The 18,619-nt window shown below is 46.1% G+C and overlaps 1 protein-coding gene across 2 annotated transcripts; it reads right to left on the bottom strand.

Moving 5' to 3' along the window:
- Positions 1-257: 257 nt before the first annotated feature.
- Positions 258-18,154, bottom strand: LOC307071526 (EGF-containing fibulin-like extracellular matrix protein 1). Of its 2 annotated transcripts, XM_079730533.1 has the most exons (11): positions 18,013-18,154; positions 17,457-17,566; positions 17,214-17,259; positions 16,571-16,879; positions 7,434-7,556; positions 6,832-6,951; positions 5,768-5,887; positions 5,306-5,425; positions 3,605-3,731; positions 3,179-3,371; positions 258-2,523 (listed from the first exon to the last, which is right to left on the bottom strand). In XM_079730533.1, the coding sequence occupies exons 2-11, from the start codon at positions 17,541-17,543 to the stop codon at positions 2,362-2,364; spliced, it is 1,407 nt and encodes a 468-aa protein (XP_079586659.1). In that variant the 5' UTR covers positions 17,544-17,566; positions 18,013-18,154; the 3' UTR covers positions 258-2,361. The 2 variants fall into 2 exon arrangements, with proteins under 2 accessions (XP_079586659.1, XP_079586660.1); XM_079730534.1 differs by lacking the exons at positions 6,832-6,951; positions 7,434-7,556; positions 18,013-18,154 and having other exon boundaries at positions 17,457-17,720.
- Positions 18,155-18,619: the final 465 nt, after the last annotated feature.

The following is an 18,619-nucleotide window of genomic DNA, read 5'->3' as shown; positions in this document are numbered from 1 at the left end:
CAGGGCATTGTGTATTACACTGACTTTATCATCATTAGATTCCCATGATGTCATCTTCACCTTTTCCCAGAAGCGTGGAAAAGTGCTACGAAAAAACAAAAAACCTGAGTATATTTTCCATTACATATGAAGACAGATGTTATTGAGCTTGACAGGTTTAGTGTACAACAGCCCCTCGCGACGTAGCCCTCAATGTCTCCTCAGAGGTATTTATCTCTTTAGTTTGTGAACGCTGAAAAGAAAACAGCACGACTCTGTCCCCTTTTCCATCATATTTTATTCAACATCATAACTTTTTGCTCCTACGAGTTTTCAGTTCAAGATACAAGTGGAAAAAATATATATTGGCTATTTTAAATACAGGAGAGATACAAAAAACAAACACATTTAGGTATTTGAAATGAACTTTTTTGAATGTTTTTAATAACAGAGCTGGTAGAATGACTAAATAAGCCTGCTAGTTGCATCGTGTATACTTATAAGGCACAGGTTCCATGTTGAACAATAACGCATGCTCACAGCTAGTCACAGGAAAAACATAATTAATAATTCCAGGAAAATAAACACAAGAGAGTGGCGAGTAGTTGGGCATGTTTCCTTTGTTTCAGTGCTACTTGTCTACAGTGTACAATATTAATATGTCATCGACAAGACAAAAGCTGTGCAGAAAAAGAACGAAGAAGACACAGTGATCGATAGTTCTAGGCAGTCGGCCCGCGTTGGAGTGCTGGCGGATTATTATCCGTGTGAACTCTTTCGCGATCCCCTGGCGTGTGTTTGGTGAGAGCCAGCTACTGGGGGCCACGCGTGTTAATATCGCCGTTAGGCAAGCACGGACGTAATCGGTGGACTGGCATGGACTCTAGAGCCGAGTGGACTTGTTGACTGTGGTCCCGGAGCGGTGGTCCGTGGTGGCTTTTTAAAACATGAGCTAGGAGAAGCAGGGAGCCAAGTTTTTTTTTTTTTCTTACGTATGCCATCATTTGGTGAGCGTGTTCTCTGGCGTGAGTGTGTGAGTGCCTCTGTGGCCCAAAGAGCCGTTGAGCAAACATTTAGAGTTCAGGAAAGATTCATAACCAAAGGTTAATAAAATGGCATGACAGAAATACATAAACAGATCAGCGACATCTACCCAACGAAAAGGGCCTGGGGGGGGTGGTTGGAGAAAACTTCTCAGACTTTCCCTCAATCTTTCATTATCATCCATTATTCCATATCATACCGCAACACACCATCACTCACACACACAGAAACACGGGCACGTATACGCATGAATTGATGATGAATGAGAGGTTATTGGATGCAAGCCTGTTGTCACAAAGAAGGCACTATTATTTATAACAGGACACCAGAGAATACAATTCTACCCTTTTGGACAGCTCTGGAAATGATTACTCCTGAGTATAAACACAGGCAACTTTCCTAGACTGAATGGGGAAATTGTATAATAGACTCCTCCATTCTTGAATAAAAGGCATTTCATTGACAAAGAATGAAAGGGCAAGCAAGTGCTAGCAACACTTTCACTGGTACGTGCTGCATTTATATTTTAAGTGGACCTATAATGCAACTGGTAATTTTTCATTGTAAGCCTAGAAGAGGCTTTTGAACATCACTATTGATCCAGGGGTAAGCTATTAGTTAGTGCTGTTTAAGAGAAGCATATATATATTATATTTACAGCTGCTTAAGGTAAATATGAAAAGGTCTGGGAGTTTGGATGGGAATACATGCATCCCTGTTTGGATGTGTGTCCAATATGCATTCATTGTCATGGGGGCTGGGGTCTCTTTTATAAAATCTTTCCCTATTCACTAGCTGCAATACAGCCGATAAACTTGCTCCCATGCTTGGTAAGTGTGCTTTATCTGAGATGTATTTGGACCTAGATTCACAAGTGCTTTGAAGCATCCGTGCTAAACTCTTTAAAAGGATTTCATTCCAGGGGTAAAATTATTAAATTTCAACCTGCACCGAAGAAAAAGCCTAGTGGACACATGGCACAAGCCTAGTGGACATTCTGGCCTTACTCTGGTTTGGACTGGCTTGGATTGGCTTGGTCAGAACCTGGAACATTCTGGCCTGTACTGGAATGCTTGGGCATGAACTGGCTTGGTCTGGAATGTTCTAGAACAAACTGGCTTGGCCTCTGGCCTGTTCTGGATTGGATTGTCCTGGTCTGATTTGGGTGTTTTGGATGTTTCTGCTGTTCAAGGAAAAAGCTTTGCTGAAGAGTCTGACGGTTGTGGCTATGAATCTATCTGTAATGCTGAGCTGTGGGGCTGTATCTTGGCAGGGGGCTAGGGGCCTAGCCTGGCAGGACCCTTGGCGAGGGGGGCAGGCTGTGGGCAAGCTGTGTGCTTAGAAGGCGTAGGGCCCCACGATGACGGTGAGCCGCAGCAGAGAGCTGGAGCGGTAGTTCATGGTCACGTGCTGGGTGATCATCTCCAGGTCCACCACGTGCTCGCTGGGCCCGCTCAGGGGCTTGGTCATCACCAGCATGGCGCTCATGTTGCTGGAGCGCTGGGAGGCGAGTGGGGGGGGTGGGTGAAGGGTGGGAGGAAGGGAGGATGGATGGATTCAGGGATAGATGAATGGATGTAGGATGGGAGATAGAGAGGATGGATGGATTCAGGGATAGATGAATGGGTGAAGGATGGGAGAGAGAGAGGATGGATGGATGGAGTGAAAGATGGAGGGATGAAGGATGGGAGAAAGAGAGGATGGATGGATTCAGGGATAGATGAATGGATGAAGGATGGGAGAGAGAGAGGATGGATGGATGGAGTGAAAGATGGAGGGATGAAGGGTGGGAGAAAGAGAGGATGGATGGATGGAGTGAAAGATGGAGGGATGAAGGGTGGGAGAAAGAGAGGATGGATGGATGGATGGATGGATTGATGGATAGAAGGAGGAATGAAGGAAAGAATGAAACAGAGAGAAATAATGAACCAAAGAACAAATAGGGAAGAATTATTTGCTGAATTAAAACTCAAGCTGATTACTTCCAATCAACGTTATAACGTTACTGTATGTGTTAGCCGCGCTGCACATCTTTTAAAATCTAGATAGATTTTAAAATATCATGTCAATCCATATTTCTGTTAGGATCTTGTTGGAAACATTTGCGTTAACGTAAGTACACGTGTTGTTGGGTAACCGTTGATCAAACCCTTACCCTGAGGAAGAACTCTCCGGCCTCGTTGCCTGATTTGATCCTGAAGGTATTGTGTGTGTTGGCGTACATGTTGGTCGCCTGGATCTGGAAGATGTCCGAGGGCACGGGGCGTTCCGATTGGATGCTCATGTACTTGTAGATGATGGAGGGCGTGACCCCCTGGCAGTCTGTCTGGGAGCGGCAGCTACAACGGCTGCGAGAGAAAGGGTCAATTAAATTGATCATTTTTGATTTTGATAATAATTTGTATTATATTTAGTAAGTTAGAAGAGGCTTTTATGGAAAAGCAACTTAAAGTGACCCTTAAACCTGATACATGAAAGGAGTATCCTGCCTCTAAGTGTGATGCCTCTCTAGTGATACGTAGCAATGCGGTCCAGGGTTAAATAGTCAAAGGCTGAAAGAGGAGGATGTGGTCCAACTGACTTCTCGCCGGTCCTGACGTACGGCTCCTGGCAAGGGTTGCTCGGGTAACAGCGGAAACTTCCATAGTAGTTCCAACACATCTCGTCCTCCCTGCAGTCATGGGTGCCTTTCTCACACTCGTTTATATCTGGATCACAGGGAGAGAGGGCGAGAGCGTGTTGAGAGTCAGAGGGACACGAGAGTCAGAAATACAGCTTAACATGCAGCTACAGCTACAGCTTAATATATCCTTCAAAAACAACATAGATTTATACATACCAAGATAAAGTCCCGAAAAAAAACAGACAGTAGAGCAGTAAAGATGTCTCAGATTCCACAAAGATCATAGTTTGGTCTCTCCAAGAGACCAAAGGTTATACTTAAGAGTTTGAAGTATGCTTTAATTTGTAGTTCTTTTTTTAAAATGTTGGCAAATCTTTAGATAATTATATTGTCCTTGGTTTCATTTAATTTATCCTCCTGTGTCCAACAGGGAGACGAGCCGTCCCACAGGGACACAGTAGGTCCCACAGGGAGACAAGAGGTCCCACAGGGAGACAAGAGGCCCCACAGGGAGACAAGAGGTCCCACAGGGAGACAAGAGGTCCTACAGGGAGACAAGGGGACCTACAGAGAGACAAGGGGACCTACAGGGAGACAGTAGGTCCTACAGGGACACAGTAGGTCCTACAGGGAGACAAGAGGACCTACAGGGAGACAAGAGGTCCCAAAGGGAGACAAGGGGTCCCACAGGGAGACAAGAGGTCCCACAGGGAGACAAGAGGACCTACAGGGAGACAGTAGGTCCTACAGGGAGACAAGAGGACCTACAGGGACACAGTAGGTCCTACAGGGAGACAAGAGGTCCCACAGGGAGACAAGAGGTCCTACAGGGACACAGTAGGTCCCACAGGGAGACAAGAGGTCCCACAGGGAGACAAGAGGACCTACAGGGAGACAAGGGGCAGGAATGGCTGCCCCTCACCTGACCAGCCGAGGCGGGAGAGAAAGGATAAAAAAGAAAGAAAGAAAGAAAGAAAACAGCTCCCCTTTGAAGAGGACTTCTGGGCTGTAAATGTCCCCACTTAGCGAGGAACAACATCGTAAATGTGACATCATAGCGATGACATAGCGGGGGAAACACAAGGTCACAGTGCCTGCTCTGCCGCTCGCCATGCTTCTTTCCATGACCTTAGAGCCAGGGATTTGTTGGGGGTTGGGATCCCGAGTGCAGTGGTTTACAACGAGCTGGCCCTGAGGTAATGCTACAGAACAGGAGTTGGGGGGGCTGGATGGATTTGTATTAGCTAGGGTGTCCGGGTTCGATCTCTGAAGTCAAGCCCCACTATCTACTATTTGTGTTTAGTATTTAGTAACATTGCGAACGCTTTTATCCGAAGCAACTTCCAGTGAATTCTATTAGATTTGTGTAATAAGGAGGTAGGGCATTAAGCATCTTCAGACCTATAACCTTTCTGTAGTCAAAAAGTCTGTTGTTGATTGTGGCTCCAAAGATATCCAGTCTGTTAGTCTGTTCAGTAAGATGCCTAACTCCTGCATGTTCCTTTATTCTTGCATCAGCGTTTACTATAAGCTGCTTCGGCTAAAACACATACATATTAAGGAGCAGGTAGGACGACGTTGTAGTCCTAGAGGAGACGTTAGGAGAAAGATTGACATGGGTGAAGACCAATAGAGATACAGGGATGAGGGGGGTGGTACCTTGACACAGCCTAGCTCCGTGGAGCTGGTAGCCGTCTGGACACTGGCAGGTGTAGCTCCCTGGGGTGTTGATACACTGGTACTGACACATGTAGCTGGAGAAGCTGCACTCATCGATGTCTGGGAGAGAGGAGACACATGGATGGACGGATGCATGGCTCTGATGTCAATATGTACACACATGTGCAGGCACACACACACACAAACGCACGCCCACACACACACACACACACACACACAAACACACACCCAAACGGATGATATGTATATGCTGACACAATTTAAAAATATAAATAATATAAAAAATGTTAGGGTTAGCAGTTACGTTATTCCCAGAATAATTCATCAATCAGTGCTTGTTGCATGTGTACGTGCATGCGTGTGTGTTCGGTGTCTGTTTGGTTGGCACGCTTGTTTTTGTGTGTGTGTGTGTGTGTTTCTGTGCGTGTGTGCAGGCATCACCTTGACAGGAAACGGTGTCTCCCGCCAGCTCATAACCCTGGTGACACTGGCAGAGGAAGGAGCCCAGAAGGTTGTAACACTGGTGCTGGCAGGGGCTCTGCAACTCACACTCATTCACATCTGAAAACGAGAGACATGGACTCATTAGGCAGTAGATAGACATGACGAGAGACACCATGTCATACACTGGGCTGCTCATGTCTTTTCACTGGCTTCAGACCCAGCGTGACCTTGACCTATGGGCCGGTCTCATTTTAACTGCTGTACACATTGGGTGTTTACTTCCTTGTCCTTGAGTTTTATTATAATGATTGAGGTATTATTGTTATTATAAATAACTGGACCGACCATCAGTCCATCATATCAAAGCATAACAGTTTCAGTGAGAGATGTCCCTCAGTGAGAAGGATATCTCTGACATTTGGGAGACAATGGCGATGATAGGTAGACAGAACATGTTACGCACAAACATCCCCCCTCATTCCTGGGATACCTCTCCTTCCTTTTCAATCCATAACGCCGTAAACAAGGGCAGCGCCTAAGCTCCTTCACTATTGTGTTCTTTTGCAAGTATTGTATTGTGTTGCACTGGTGGAAACCAACTAGTGTCAGGAGAATTCTATATTGTCTCCATTCAAAAACAAAAGATTATCGACATTGTTTTTTCAGATTCTGAAAATGTTTCCGTCGAAGCACCATATGCTGAGCCATTGCGTAAGGTCCATTCCTTTCAACCTGCGGCTCGGGACCCACTTGGGGTCCCTTGCTATGCAAACGAACGGGGTCGCAGGAGACTGCTCGAATAAGCTAAAGATATTTGATCACCCATTTTAGCATTTTAGCAGACTGATCAGTCTATGAGCCGTCTGCTTGACGACTCATAGCCACAAGCAAACTACCCCTTATCAACGATCTTGCAGCCGAGCGATGCTATAACGTCGCAGCGGGACATTGATACCTGCAGACGGGGATTTGGTGCAAAACAATTTGTGCGGAAGCAGATGCGGAAGATGGGGTCGCAGGGCGAGAGAGGTTGGGGACCACCGGTGGAGACGTTGACTCACCCACGCAGCTGTGGTTGTTGCTGGCCAGCTTGTGACCCGTGAGGCACTCACACCGGTAGGACCCGGGGAGGTTCACACAGCGGTGCATGCAGTAGTGGGACTGGAGACACTCGTCCCTGTCTGCAGATCACAGGCACGCATGAGAGCCGCGCGTATACACACACACACACACACACACGTGCACGTCATACTCCCATGCAGTCGCACAAATGTTCGCTTTCACACTTTCACACTTACACACACAGCTTCCATTTAGTTTTTCCCATTTAAAAAACTCACTTTGTTGACGCTTTTGGGATTCTTTTATTCTTCTTTTTCACCTGCCTGTTTTCACTTGCATTGACCTGTACGTATCTTGTCTATCAGGGTTTACCCACTATTATATTTTACTATTATATATGTGCATACATGGCCAGGCAAAATACATTCATCACTGGTAAATTATAAATGGATGCCATGGTTTAACCACCACCACTACCACCACCACCACTACCACCACCACCACTACAACCCCCCGACACAGGGGTGCTGAGCACAACAGATCAGATCAGAGACAGGAAGGCGGTGACTCCCTGGGGGGGGCAGGAGGGGGGGGGTCTCACCGACACACTGGTCACTGTTCCTGAGGTAGCCCTGGCCACACTGGCAGGTGAAGGACCCCCTGGTGTTCAGGCAGGTCTGCTCCGGACCGCACGAGTGTCGGCCCGTCGCACACTCATCGATATCTGCCACATGCAGACACAGACACACACGGACACACACACACACACACACACACACACACACAGTTTGTCAACCAAAGGAACAACTGTGGCCATCTCTATATGTCTGTATTAATTCTTGAATGAAAGCAAGGTCACATGAATAACTGCTCATGCACTCGGCCTTTCTGCACCTATTGTGATACAAAAAAGATAAACTAGGAACAGGAAGTGGAAGATATAATCATCTCTGCAGCAATCACACGTGTTTGTATATGCATGTACACATGGACGAGCCCAGGGAATCGAGATAGGAGGCAGAGGGCTCCAACCCTGTGGGCGACTGGGCGGGGCAAGAAGCTGGCAGATCTTGTCTTCTGATAACAGCAGGGAAGGGCATGGATTGTGTGTGTGTGTGTGTGTGTGTGTGTTGTAGAAAGAGAGAATGTGGGCCAATCTGTGTGTGTGTGTGTGTGTGTGTCGGGGGGGGGAAGAGAGAGAGAGAGAGAGAGAGAGAGAGACTGCGTAAGTGTATGGGCAAGTGTGTTTGTAAATTCCAAAATCATGTTGATGCCCCTCCTCTTGTATTCTCGGACACACACACAAAAACACACAAATACACACACACACACCTTGTGTTGTGCCAACATAAACAGGTTGTGCGCATAGTTTGTGTTAGGTGAGCAGAACACAGATGTCGGCCTCAGAAGGGAAAAAGAGGGGATTTAAAAATGCTAGAGATGAATGATGAAGATAAAACAAGAGAGTTTAAGTTTTGAATGCAATATACCTGTGGAGAATCATCATCGTCACAGGTGTTGTTACGTTTGTTTGGAGTCCATGAAAGGGGAGACGACACATCAAACACACAGAAGAAGGTATCCAACTACTGACATGTATATGAAATGGAAAAACGCGACAGCAAGATATAGTTACAACATACATGACACCTCTGCTTTAAGCATGAATCTCACCAGCACTTACTCTGCTAGTGGCTTGGGATTATGAAGAGCTATTCTCTCTGGAACGCCTCAGAGAAACACCTCTGACTCCATCTCTTTCCTCTCTCTCTCTCTCTGTGTCTCTTCCTCACTCTCCCCTACGCCGACCGACATAAACACGTATGTACCCATTACGTACACGCTCCACGGAGCCCACCAGCAGTCCTCCTGGGTGGTCTCCTGACAACGCGTCACACAAGCATGCACACACACAAGCACACACACACACACACACACACACACACACACACACACACACACACACACACACACACACACACACACACACACACACACACACACAGGGACAGCCAGTGGGCATCCCTTTAGCAGTGTGAGACATATATCAGCAATGACAAACCCCACACACACACACACACACACACACACACACAGACATATACACGTGCAGACATACACACATACATGTATAGATTCACACACTTAGCAGACATTAACAAAAACATGTACAAACGCGCGTGTTTGCACGCACACACACACACACACCTGTGGGACCACACCCTCGCACACAGACCCAACAAAAAGTCATGCGTATGATATAGCTTAGTAAAATAAAATCATAGTAAAATAAACTTCTCTCCTACGATGGGGAGAGCAGTGCTTCCTAGGGAGCTTGCAGCATGTAGTAGAAGTTGGCCCATCGACCACTCCTCCTCTAAGAAGCTTAAAGCTCTTGCTAAATAAAAGCACATGTGCTCCACTCAACACCATATATCATTCCCGGGGAAATGGTGACGGCTACCTTGTCACTACAACCTTTAAAATTCTGCCAACATGCTTTCGACAAAGGCGTCAGAGGGGAACGGCTGGGTGGGGTTCTCTCTCTCTCCCTCTCCCTCTCTTTCTCTCTGAATCCCAGAGTAGGCTATCACACTGAGCACCGAGCTCTCGTTAAGCTCCTGCCGCTTACATCACACCAGAGCTGCAATGTCCACTTTGTACGCTTGCTAAATGTCCACCTGGTCTACAGACGAGACTACCGTAATGTCCACTTGGTCTAAAGAGAAGACTACTGTAATGTTAACTTGGTCTACTGTAATGTCCACTTGATGCACATGCTAAATGTCCACTTGGTGGCCATGCTAAATGTCCTCTTGGTCTACAGACACGACTACTGTGACTCATGCACACTTGTGTTGCCCAACTGGTGTACAAAGTAAGCTTGTTTTGTCCACACGGTGTACTTAGTCGACATGTGATGCCCCCTTGATGTACAACAAGTAGACATGTGATGTCCACTTGGGGTACATAGTAGACTTGAAATGTCCACTAGGTGCACACGCAAGAACACGGTAATGTCCAGATGTACAGCCATCGTTCAACGTCCTATGAATGAATGTCTACTTAAATTAGCTAAGTATTTACGTATGAAAAAGTCGAATCGAACAAGCCACCTGATTATAGGAACGGAGAAAGCATATTTTAATGATCATTTCATGTGAGGGTTATCAGTACCGTCGCTCTTGTTCTTTCTCTCACTCTCTTCTCGTTCTCTTTCACAATTGATCTGCTCTCCTCCTTCTGAACTGCGATCCAACTCTCGCTCTTCTCTGTGTATCTCTCCGCCCTTGATGGGGTCTTCTCCCTATCCTAACTGTGATCTATCTCCCTGGCGGATCATCATTCTGGGATGTCCAAGGGTTGTTATGTCGACGTACACGAACACATAACATCCAGGGAACCATAAGGGGGTTCTCCCCAGAGCAGAGGGGAGATGCTGAGGGAAAGAGTGATCGGGAACCGGAGGGCGGAGGCTTCCCCTGCTCGTTCGAAGGGAGATTTAAGGCTGTTTGTGCTGCGTGTGATGTCACAGGCAACCTCCCAGCGCTTCAGGGAGATTAAGACTTAATTCCTCCCGGGGTTTAGGGGAGCAGTGAGGGTTGGCCACGGTTGGAGTGTCTACTTTGTTTTTTGGGGTGTGTGTGTTTGTGGGTCTGTGTGTTTGTGTGTTTGAGCTGAGGTGTGTGCGCGTGCCTCTTGACTGAATGCATTTTATGGTCTCACCTTATTAACACTTTTAATAAGTTATAAGTTTAAACAATGTTATAATATGGATTCAAACAATATTGTATCCAATTTGAAGATTATACACATTCAGAGTTATTACATTATTCTGAGTGTGGACATACATTATTGATGTGCATGTGTGCATGTGTATAACAGTGACAGTATTCATAGATATGTTGCATGTGAAGGGGCCGAACGAGCTCCTGGATTAGAACTGCAGAATGTTATTTTCTCATGCTTTTATTCTGACATGATAGGGCTTGTTATAATTATCACTTGGGAGTATTTCCTATCATGCGTTGAAGCACCAAGGTGGAAAGAAGTTGATGTTTTAGAGAGTCATCTCCTGTGTTGGACAAGATGTCCGCTTCAACGCGGGCTAACCAGATCTTTGGGTAAGCAGAGATGTTACGACAATAAAAACAGAGGACATTTCGCAACGTTGAAGAGACCGTCCATGATAACGTCCACGCTAACACAGGCCTTGGTGGTGTCGGATTCCCGTTATCATGAAAGCCTGTCACATTAATACAAGTCTCTATTGATTTTATATGTTAAGTATTTAAGTTACATTTCAACGCCTCTGATCGTTTTTATTTTTTTTTGCAATTTCAATAAAGTTTTTGGAGACCAAGTGCCGAACCGTCCATCGTCCGATCATCAATACACAGTAAATATTCGTTATTCAGTTTTTCCGTTCAGCTGTTCAGACGTGAGCCAGCGCTGTCAGGGAGCCGTCAGCATAGCTACAGCTGTGGCGACAAACTGGTTTCAAACAGGAAGCAGGAGGTGTGAATGCGGATCCAGACAAAAAAGAAGACAAACTGCGAACGGCGTCTCTCCGACGAACGAATGCCAAGTACAACAACACAACAAGAGGGATTCCTGTCGCTTGGTGCGTGCGAAAGGGTCAGCCCAGAGCAGGGATTTTACAGCGTTCCTGCGTCCTTTTTCCATCATGAGGTAAGCGTAAAAAGGCAACAAGGTTGAACCCATCAGAGTAGGAAGCAGCTGGCTTGAGACAGCAGCAGCAGCCTCCCTCCCATAGTGGGAGAGTCGTACCAACAGCAACATTAAAGCCACTTCGATGACCGGTACCCCCCTCTTTCATCGGCTGGGGCACAGCACAGAGAGGAGACACCATCAAATCACCCCAACAACCACAACACCAACAACAACTATCACCACTCACATTTTTGGTTAGATTGTCCTAGTGGTTGACAGTTCAAAGACACACACACAAACACTAACCTTAACCCTACCCAACACAAACACAAACACTAACCCTACCACACACACACACACACACACACACACACAAACATTTACCCTAACCCTACCACACACACACACACACACACACACACACTAACCCTACCACACATACACACACACACTAACCCTAATCCTACCACACAGACATACACACATACACTAACTCTAACTGTATCCACACTCTCACCCCCCCCCCCCCCCACATACACACACACACACACACACACACACACCCACACACCCACAGTGTCTTCAGTTTGAACTTTCCCTGCTTCAACCAGAACCATTGCATGTCTGATCCGTCATGGCACCTTGAAGGCGTGTGTTGATAGAGGCCGTGCAAACCACAGCTATTAGCAGAGGGGGTTCAGAGGGCTAAGGCGAGACGACCAGGTGTGTCTCGTGCCATCCTCCGCCACGCTCGACAACGAAACGCCCCCTGAACATAAGTGGGTCAGCGCTGCAGAGCTCACATCAAGCGGCGCGCCCCTGCGTTTGATCTCGTCTCGCCTCTGTGATGCCAGTGGTGGTGGTTCTGGAGGGAGGGGGAGGGGGGAACACAGCCCTACCTACATCCACTTTTCTTTTCATGAATGTTTTTTAATGTCGTCTCTTTTGTGGTTCTTGATCTTCCTGCTGACATCTCGTCTCCTCCCCGTTCCAAGACATTTATTTTGCTGTCCCCCCCCCCCCCCCCCAGCCCTTATCTTCTATCACAGAGGAACAAACGCCCTCCCAGGAAGACATCTGAGGAAGGTTTCCCAGCTGAGCTGTAAACTACGGAGGAATATCGTGGGTGTCTACTGTAATAACTGCGGATGGGAAAAAACTATTGGGGGCTGAAACATGTTCTCCCTTTCGGAACTGTTGAGAAATGAGACGGCAAGGAGAGCTGTCAAATGATTGAACTCTGATAAGGTCAAATTCTGAAGCACCCGTTGGCAGCGTCCTGTGTGTGTGTGTCTGTGTGTGTGCCTGTGTGTGTGGGTGTGTGGGTGTGTGTGTCTTGACACGGGGCTGGTCTTTCCGTGCTGCATTCCTGCTCCTCACGGATCGATCGTTGCCTAACTGTCAGGCGGGCTTTGTAATTCCTCACATCACCAAAGACGGGAGAGGAGGACAAACGGAAAAAAAACAAACACCAGCTCACTGACATTCCCGAGATAGTCCTCCCGTGGGCATTGTGTTCGACTGGAAAAAAATGTCATTTTTTTTGTGTGTTGGGTTGTACACGGAAAAGTGCACGGAAAAAATATCAGTTTCCCTGTCACCGAGAGGGCTTAACGGGAAGTCTTCCTACTCGGCAGAAAGAGAGCGTTTCCTAGCGTTGCAGGTAAAACCGTCTCTGGGCTTAAGTGGAATTAGTGAGGCACGCCGATGGAAAACGCTGCATGCATCATGCGAGCCAGACAGGTAAACAGGAGTGGCGTGTCTTCTCATGTCACCCACGGCGCTGGAGGCACTGAAATGTGTCTCATGCACGGATTTCAGGCGAATAGGTGCCAAAAGTGCACGCTTTCGGCACCTTTCGAGGCGCTCAGCGAGCCTTACTAGAGCCATCCCGGGGTGAACCGGGGACCAGAAGTGGTGTAGGGGTGGTGTGAACACATGTATCAGGTGTCATTTGATTTGTGAGCTACGTCCTCAAATGTGTCCTTTTTAAAACCCTTTTTTTCGTGCTAGACGACTTGGGCCCTGACTCTATAAACAAGAATCGTTAAAATGCCCTCGAGACACTTTTGATTTACCCTCAATTATTAGTTTGACCACTTGATGAATTACCCCCATTTAGTAAGCATGACGCTGAAAATCGTTTAATAACCATACACACTACTACACACAAATACACACAGCTACAGCATGCCATTTATATGGTAGCCAACCACAGTGGTCCCTCCCCAGCTGTGAGTTTGTGTATGCGTCTTGTGTGTGTGAGTAAGTGTGTGTACGCATGTGTGTGTGTGTGTGTGTGTGTGTGTGTGTGTGTGTGTTTGTGTGTGTGTGTGTGCGTATGTGTGTGTGTGTGTGTGTGTGTGTGTTGGTGTTTGTGTGTGCATGTCTGTGCATGCGTGTGTGTGTGTGTGTGTGTAAGTGTGTGTGTACGTGTTTGTGTACGTGTATGTAGAGGGTGGGGGGAAGGTCATGGAAAGGCAAAGCCTCATTAAGCTGTCTTCTAAATAGTAAAGATTCAAACTCTGTGTGTCCCTAAAACAACACCTACTGTGTTGCTGTGCACATTTAAGGTCAAAGGGACTCAACCCTTCACTGAGTATAAGTTATAAAACAACAAATACTAATTTCACAGTGATAAAGAGCACACTTTACCGTCACATTAGTAGCAGCATTTGGACCAAGAAGTTTCATGCTAAGGAAAGAAATGGCCACCGTTGCTTTAACATATATCCTATCAATGGAAAATCACTACAGAGCCAAAAATTGCTTTTAGTGAAACTCATAACGTATAACCAAGTTTCACACGACTAGTAGGACTACTCATCTTGACCAACACCTTCCTTATACAGTGATTTCACTACTGTGAAAGGTGTGAGCGATAAACACACAACCCCTTCACCCTAGAAGTGAACCCTGATGTAAGAAGGATTTAAACAATTAGGGTTCTACCACACATGGATGTAAATCCGAACAAAAACAACCCTTTATGCAGAAGAGCATGTAGTATAGGAATTGGCTTATTGTGGAAAGTAACATGTGGATGAAGGAAATAACACAATGTAAAACGGGGACTATACCCCTCCACTGGGTGAAATACATACTCTCATACACCAAGATGTGTGAATGGCCTTTATAAAGATTTGTTACATCTCAGTGACAAATATGTGTTGAAAAGTGTGTGTGTGTGTGTTGTGTGTGTGTGTGTGTGTGTGTGTGTGTGTGTGTGTGTGTGTGTGTGTGTGTGTGTGTGTGTGTGTGTGTGTGTGTGCGTACATGCATGTGAGCGTGTCACCGGGTGTGTTGAACATGCATGCCAGCTCATGAATAAGTGCTATATCATTACCAGCTAGTGCCTGTAGCTCACTGATACATTGCCATGTTTTACACTCCAATAAAAACACAAATGAGGAGAAAGAGAGGACTGGTGTGGAGAGTTAGCTTCACGGCAACACATAAAACACCCTCCTTACACTTAAGTCTGATGTCAAATGAAATGTGTTAGTTTCACTGCAGCTCTGAGACACAGATCTCCCTACACCACCACTCCCTGCTTCCAGTGTTGAGAGACATGCTCTTGGATTACATCTGTAGAGCGGACTGCAACTCTCTTATTACAGCTAAGCTTGTGTTGTTAAAAAAAATGAACTGATCTGACTGCGTCAGCCGACGGACAGAGCTAACTGACTTATAGATCAATGCTTTATCTTACAGAGTCATCTAACTGACCGCGACAAACTAACTCATATAACTGACTTATAAAAATTAATTATCTTACAGAGTCATCTATCTGACCCGACAAACTAACTCATCTAACTGACAATGAATTATCTTACAGAGTCATCTAACTGACCGCGACAAACTAACTCATCTAACTGACTTATCTAACTTACTGCACTGATTTAATCACCAAACATAACGACTGGCTGAAATGATGGAGTCATATCCCTGAAACCGAGGTGCAACAACATCTGGCAGAGCACAAGGTGAATAGGTTGCTCACACCTGTTGTGTGTGCACATGCGTGCGTATATGTGTTGGTGCATGTGTACTGTGTGTGTGTGTGTGTGTGTGTGTGTGTGTGTGTGTGTGTGTGTGTGTGTGTGTGTGCGTGTGTGCGTGTGTGCGTGTGTGTGTGTGTGTGTGTGTGTGTGTGTGAGCGGGAGGAGAGAAAGAGAGAGGGGGAGTGAAGAATATTTCCGAAGATCAAAGAATCCTCACAATTGGGTACACACCCACTGGCTATCAAAGCTCAGACCAGATAACATCCTGGAGCTAAGGGGAGCACTGTCTGTATTTTAGCACAAATTACAGACATTTGTTCCGAAAGAAGCTGAAACTGAGCCAAAGACACACAATCAAACGGCACCCTTTAGAAAAATAGATCTGAGAAAATAAATTGTGATATTACAAAAGTTGCATGTGAATGTGGCTGCTTTTCAACCGTTTCAACAGGAAATGGGCCTAGCTACCCCCTACCAGCTGCGGTTATCGAAAGAACTTCCATCTCAAACACACACTCTGTGGAGTTAAGGGTCCTTGGCTGAATTTCGCCCACAGCCGCAGCCCAACCTCCATCTGCTTTGGTTCTGCTCTGTATGACACATGACCTACGCAATGGGTTGGTCATGTGTCATGGGTCATGCTCAGGTTGGGATAACTGATGTACCCCATGGGGGATTGTTGAATATTGGTATGCTGTTGGTATTCTGTATCTGACATCTGTATGTCATGCTTAAAAACCTACAGCCGGTAGGACCAGAAAAGAGTGGCCCCACACCGCCATATTAAATTGTTTTACCATTTTATGCAATAAATTATTAAAATCTATGACATGAGTGATTCGTGAAAGAACAATAGTCAATAGCAATACTTGCAAAAAACGACACCCTGCTGTGATAGTGCTTTGGTCGACCTGTTCTTTATTGTCTAACTGTAACTGATGCCAGTACTGCGCTGCTGTTAAAGTGAAATCCAAGTTACACTTTCAAATGACACCATGGTGTTCTATCCTGACCTCAGACGCTACCGTCCACTACCCACCAAGCGCCGCGGGGTGCTTACCTCTACAGACGTTCTGCTCGTCCACAGCAAACCCCAGGCTGCAGCTGACGGCCCTGGGCCCCGGATAGACCCCGGCCCCGGCGCCGGGCCCGGCAACGACACCGGCACCGCCGGGGGAAACGATGCCCGGACGGGGAACCACGGCAGGGGGTACGACGGGGCGGACGATGTCCGTCTGCGCTCCCTGGTCCTGGCTGTTGCTGACGTAGATCTGGGAGTTGTGGGGCAGGCAGAGGTAGCCGCCGAAGTGGTTGATGCACATCATGCCGCCCTTACAGGCGTCCTCCACCAGGGCGCACTCGTCGATGTCTGATGGAGGGAGAGAGAGAGAGAGAGAGAGAGAGAGAGAGAGAGAGAGAGAGAGAGAGAGAGGGTAGAAAAAAGAGAAAGAAATATTTAAAGAAAGAAAGATTTAAAGAAAGAAAGAATAGATGCAGAAAGATTTATAAAAAAGAAAGGAATAGAAAGACAGAAAGATAAAGAGCACAGATAGAAATAAAGTAAATACAGAAAAAGGAGAAAGAAAGTGAAAAGTCATTTTTAATGAATTGTTAGTAAACACGGTGACTTGAACAATTATCTCAGAAAACTCGGTCAGTACGATATGAAGTCAAAGCCAAGGTTGTAATTCACCATGTCTTACCTTTGCATTGCTCCCGAATAGGATCATACTGATACCCATCCGTACACTGCGTAAAAAAGTACAAAACCGATCTTAATTATGTTGGTGAGCTCGAGATTCATTGAAATGGATCCAGATAACCGCAAGTACACACACCATTGCACCTCAGACACGGGCATGCAACATTTTTTAAAAAACGTGTGATAATCACTAAAACTGCAAAAAAACAACAAATTGTTTGAATCTCTTAGAAGTTCAGCCTACCGAATAGATGACTGGCTCCTCTGCACCCTGGGGGTCGGAGAGGACGGGAGACAAGATGGCACAGAGGCACACACAGATTCCAAGCATGTCGGCTAAACGCTGGAGTCGAACTGAGAGAGATGGATGCAGGAACCAGAGAGCCGATTGGATACAGTACGCGCGATCATTTTGTGCTTGACAGCCCACACGTTTTAATACCAGTTATTACATCATTCGTGGAATTGCTAAACGAGTCCTAACAATCCCCGCTGCTGACCCGATGTTTATGTTGGCATGACTCCAAATGAATGTGCGACTTCAGTGAGTGAAGTGTTTTTCTGCTGTTTTCTCCCACCGGGTTAGTGCGTAATGCGCGCAGTTCTTGCGTAAACATGTCCTGTTATGTCAGACGGGTGCATCGAACCTGTTCACTCGTAGAAATGCCTGGATAAATATTTAATAATTACCAGAATATCATTACTCTCTATAGTTTTCGGACGAAATCGAGCTTCCCCCTGTGGTTAAAATACACAAAAGGAGTGTGTATTTTGTGTATCGTCTAAATTTGGAGACGTACCTGTACTACCTGCCGTCTCTACCTCAAACAGAGGTTGTACAAAAAACTCTATTCCGTTATTTTTGTGCGTATCACGGGATAGTCTTCACCGACCAGCGAGATATACAGTGTGGCAACGGATGGTTGGTGTGCAAAAACTTCTGGCGAACATACGGTTCTGTTGGAATGTGGTGGGCGGTGTACCGGCCAGGTAGAGCTCCGTGTACGGTGGGACATCTGAAGATATATCTCTCAGTCGGTTACGCAGATAGGCCTGCACACTATCTGCGCGCTAATCTGGATGCTACTGCAGCGTGGCTCCCTCTATGGACTGTCGACGTCCAACAATCTTTTTTGAATAGAGTTGGATTTCTTTTTTTCAAATCCGGTTTTTAGGACACTACACTTGATAGGCCTACAATATGTATAAAAATTTATTATTTTACAACTTTATTAAATTATTATTGATGTATTTACCAAGCATGTAAAATGATTGTCCATCTTCAAGGGTATGGATTTAATATTTTACAATAAAAAAAAAAATCATATTGTTGTAACATCTGTCATGTGATAAGAATGCATCATAATTAACTTCTGAGGCTGCGATGAAGGGAGGCGAGGCCTGTCA

Source organism: Pollachius pollachius (genome assembly GCF_949987615.1).
Source record: "Pollachius pollachius genome assembly, chromosome: 2".
NCBI classification, from domain to species: domain Eukaryota; kingdom Metazoa; phylum Chordata; class Actinopteri; order Gadiformes; family Gadidae; genus Pollachius; species Pollachius pollachius.
This window is presented reverse-complemented; position numbering and strand designations above follow the sequence as displayed.

Excerpts from the sequence above, each read along its gene's own strand:
- LOC307071526 (XM_079730533.1), bottom strand. The coding sequence starts at position 17,543 with ATGCTTGGAATCTGTGTGTGCCTCTGTGCCATCTTGTCTCCCGTCCTC. Across the intron at positions 7,557-16,570 it reads CGAGCAGAACGTCTGTAGAG|ATATCGATGAGTGTGCGACG; the intron begins GTAAGCACCCCG and ends TGCATGTGGCAG. Across the intron at positions 5,888-6,831 it reads CAACAACCACAGCTGCGTGG|ATGTGAATGAGTGTGAGTTG; the intron begins GTGAGTCAACGT and ends TCTCGTTTTCAG.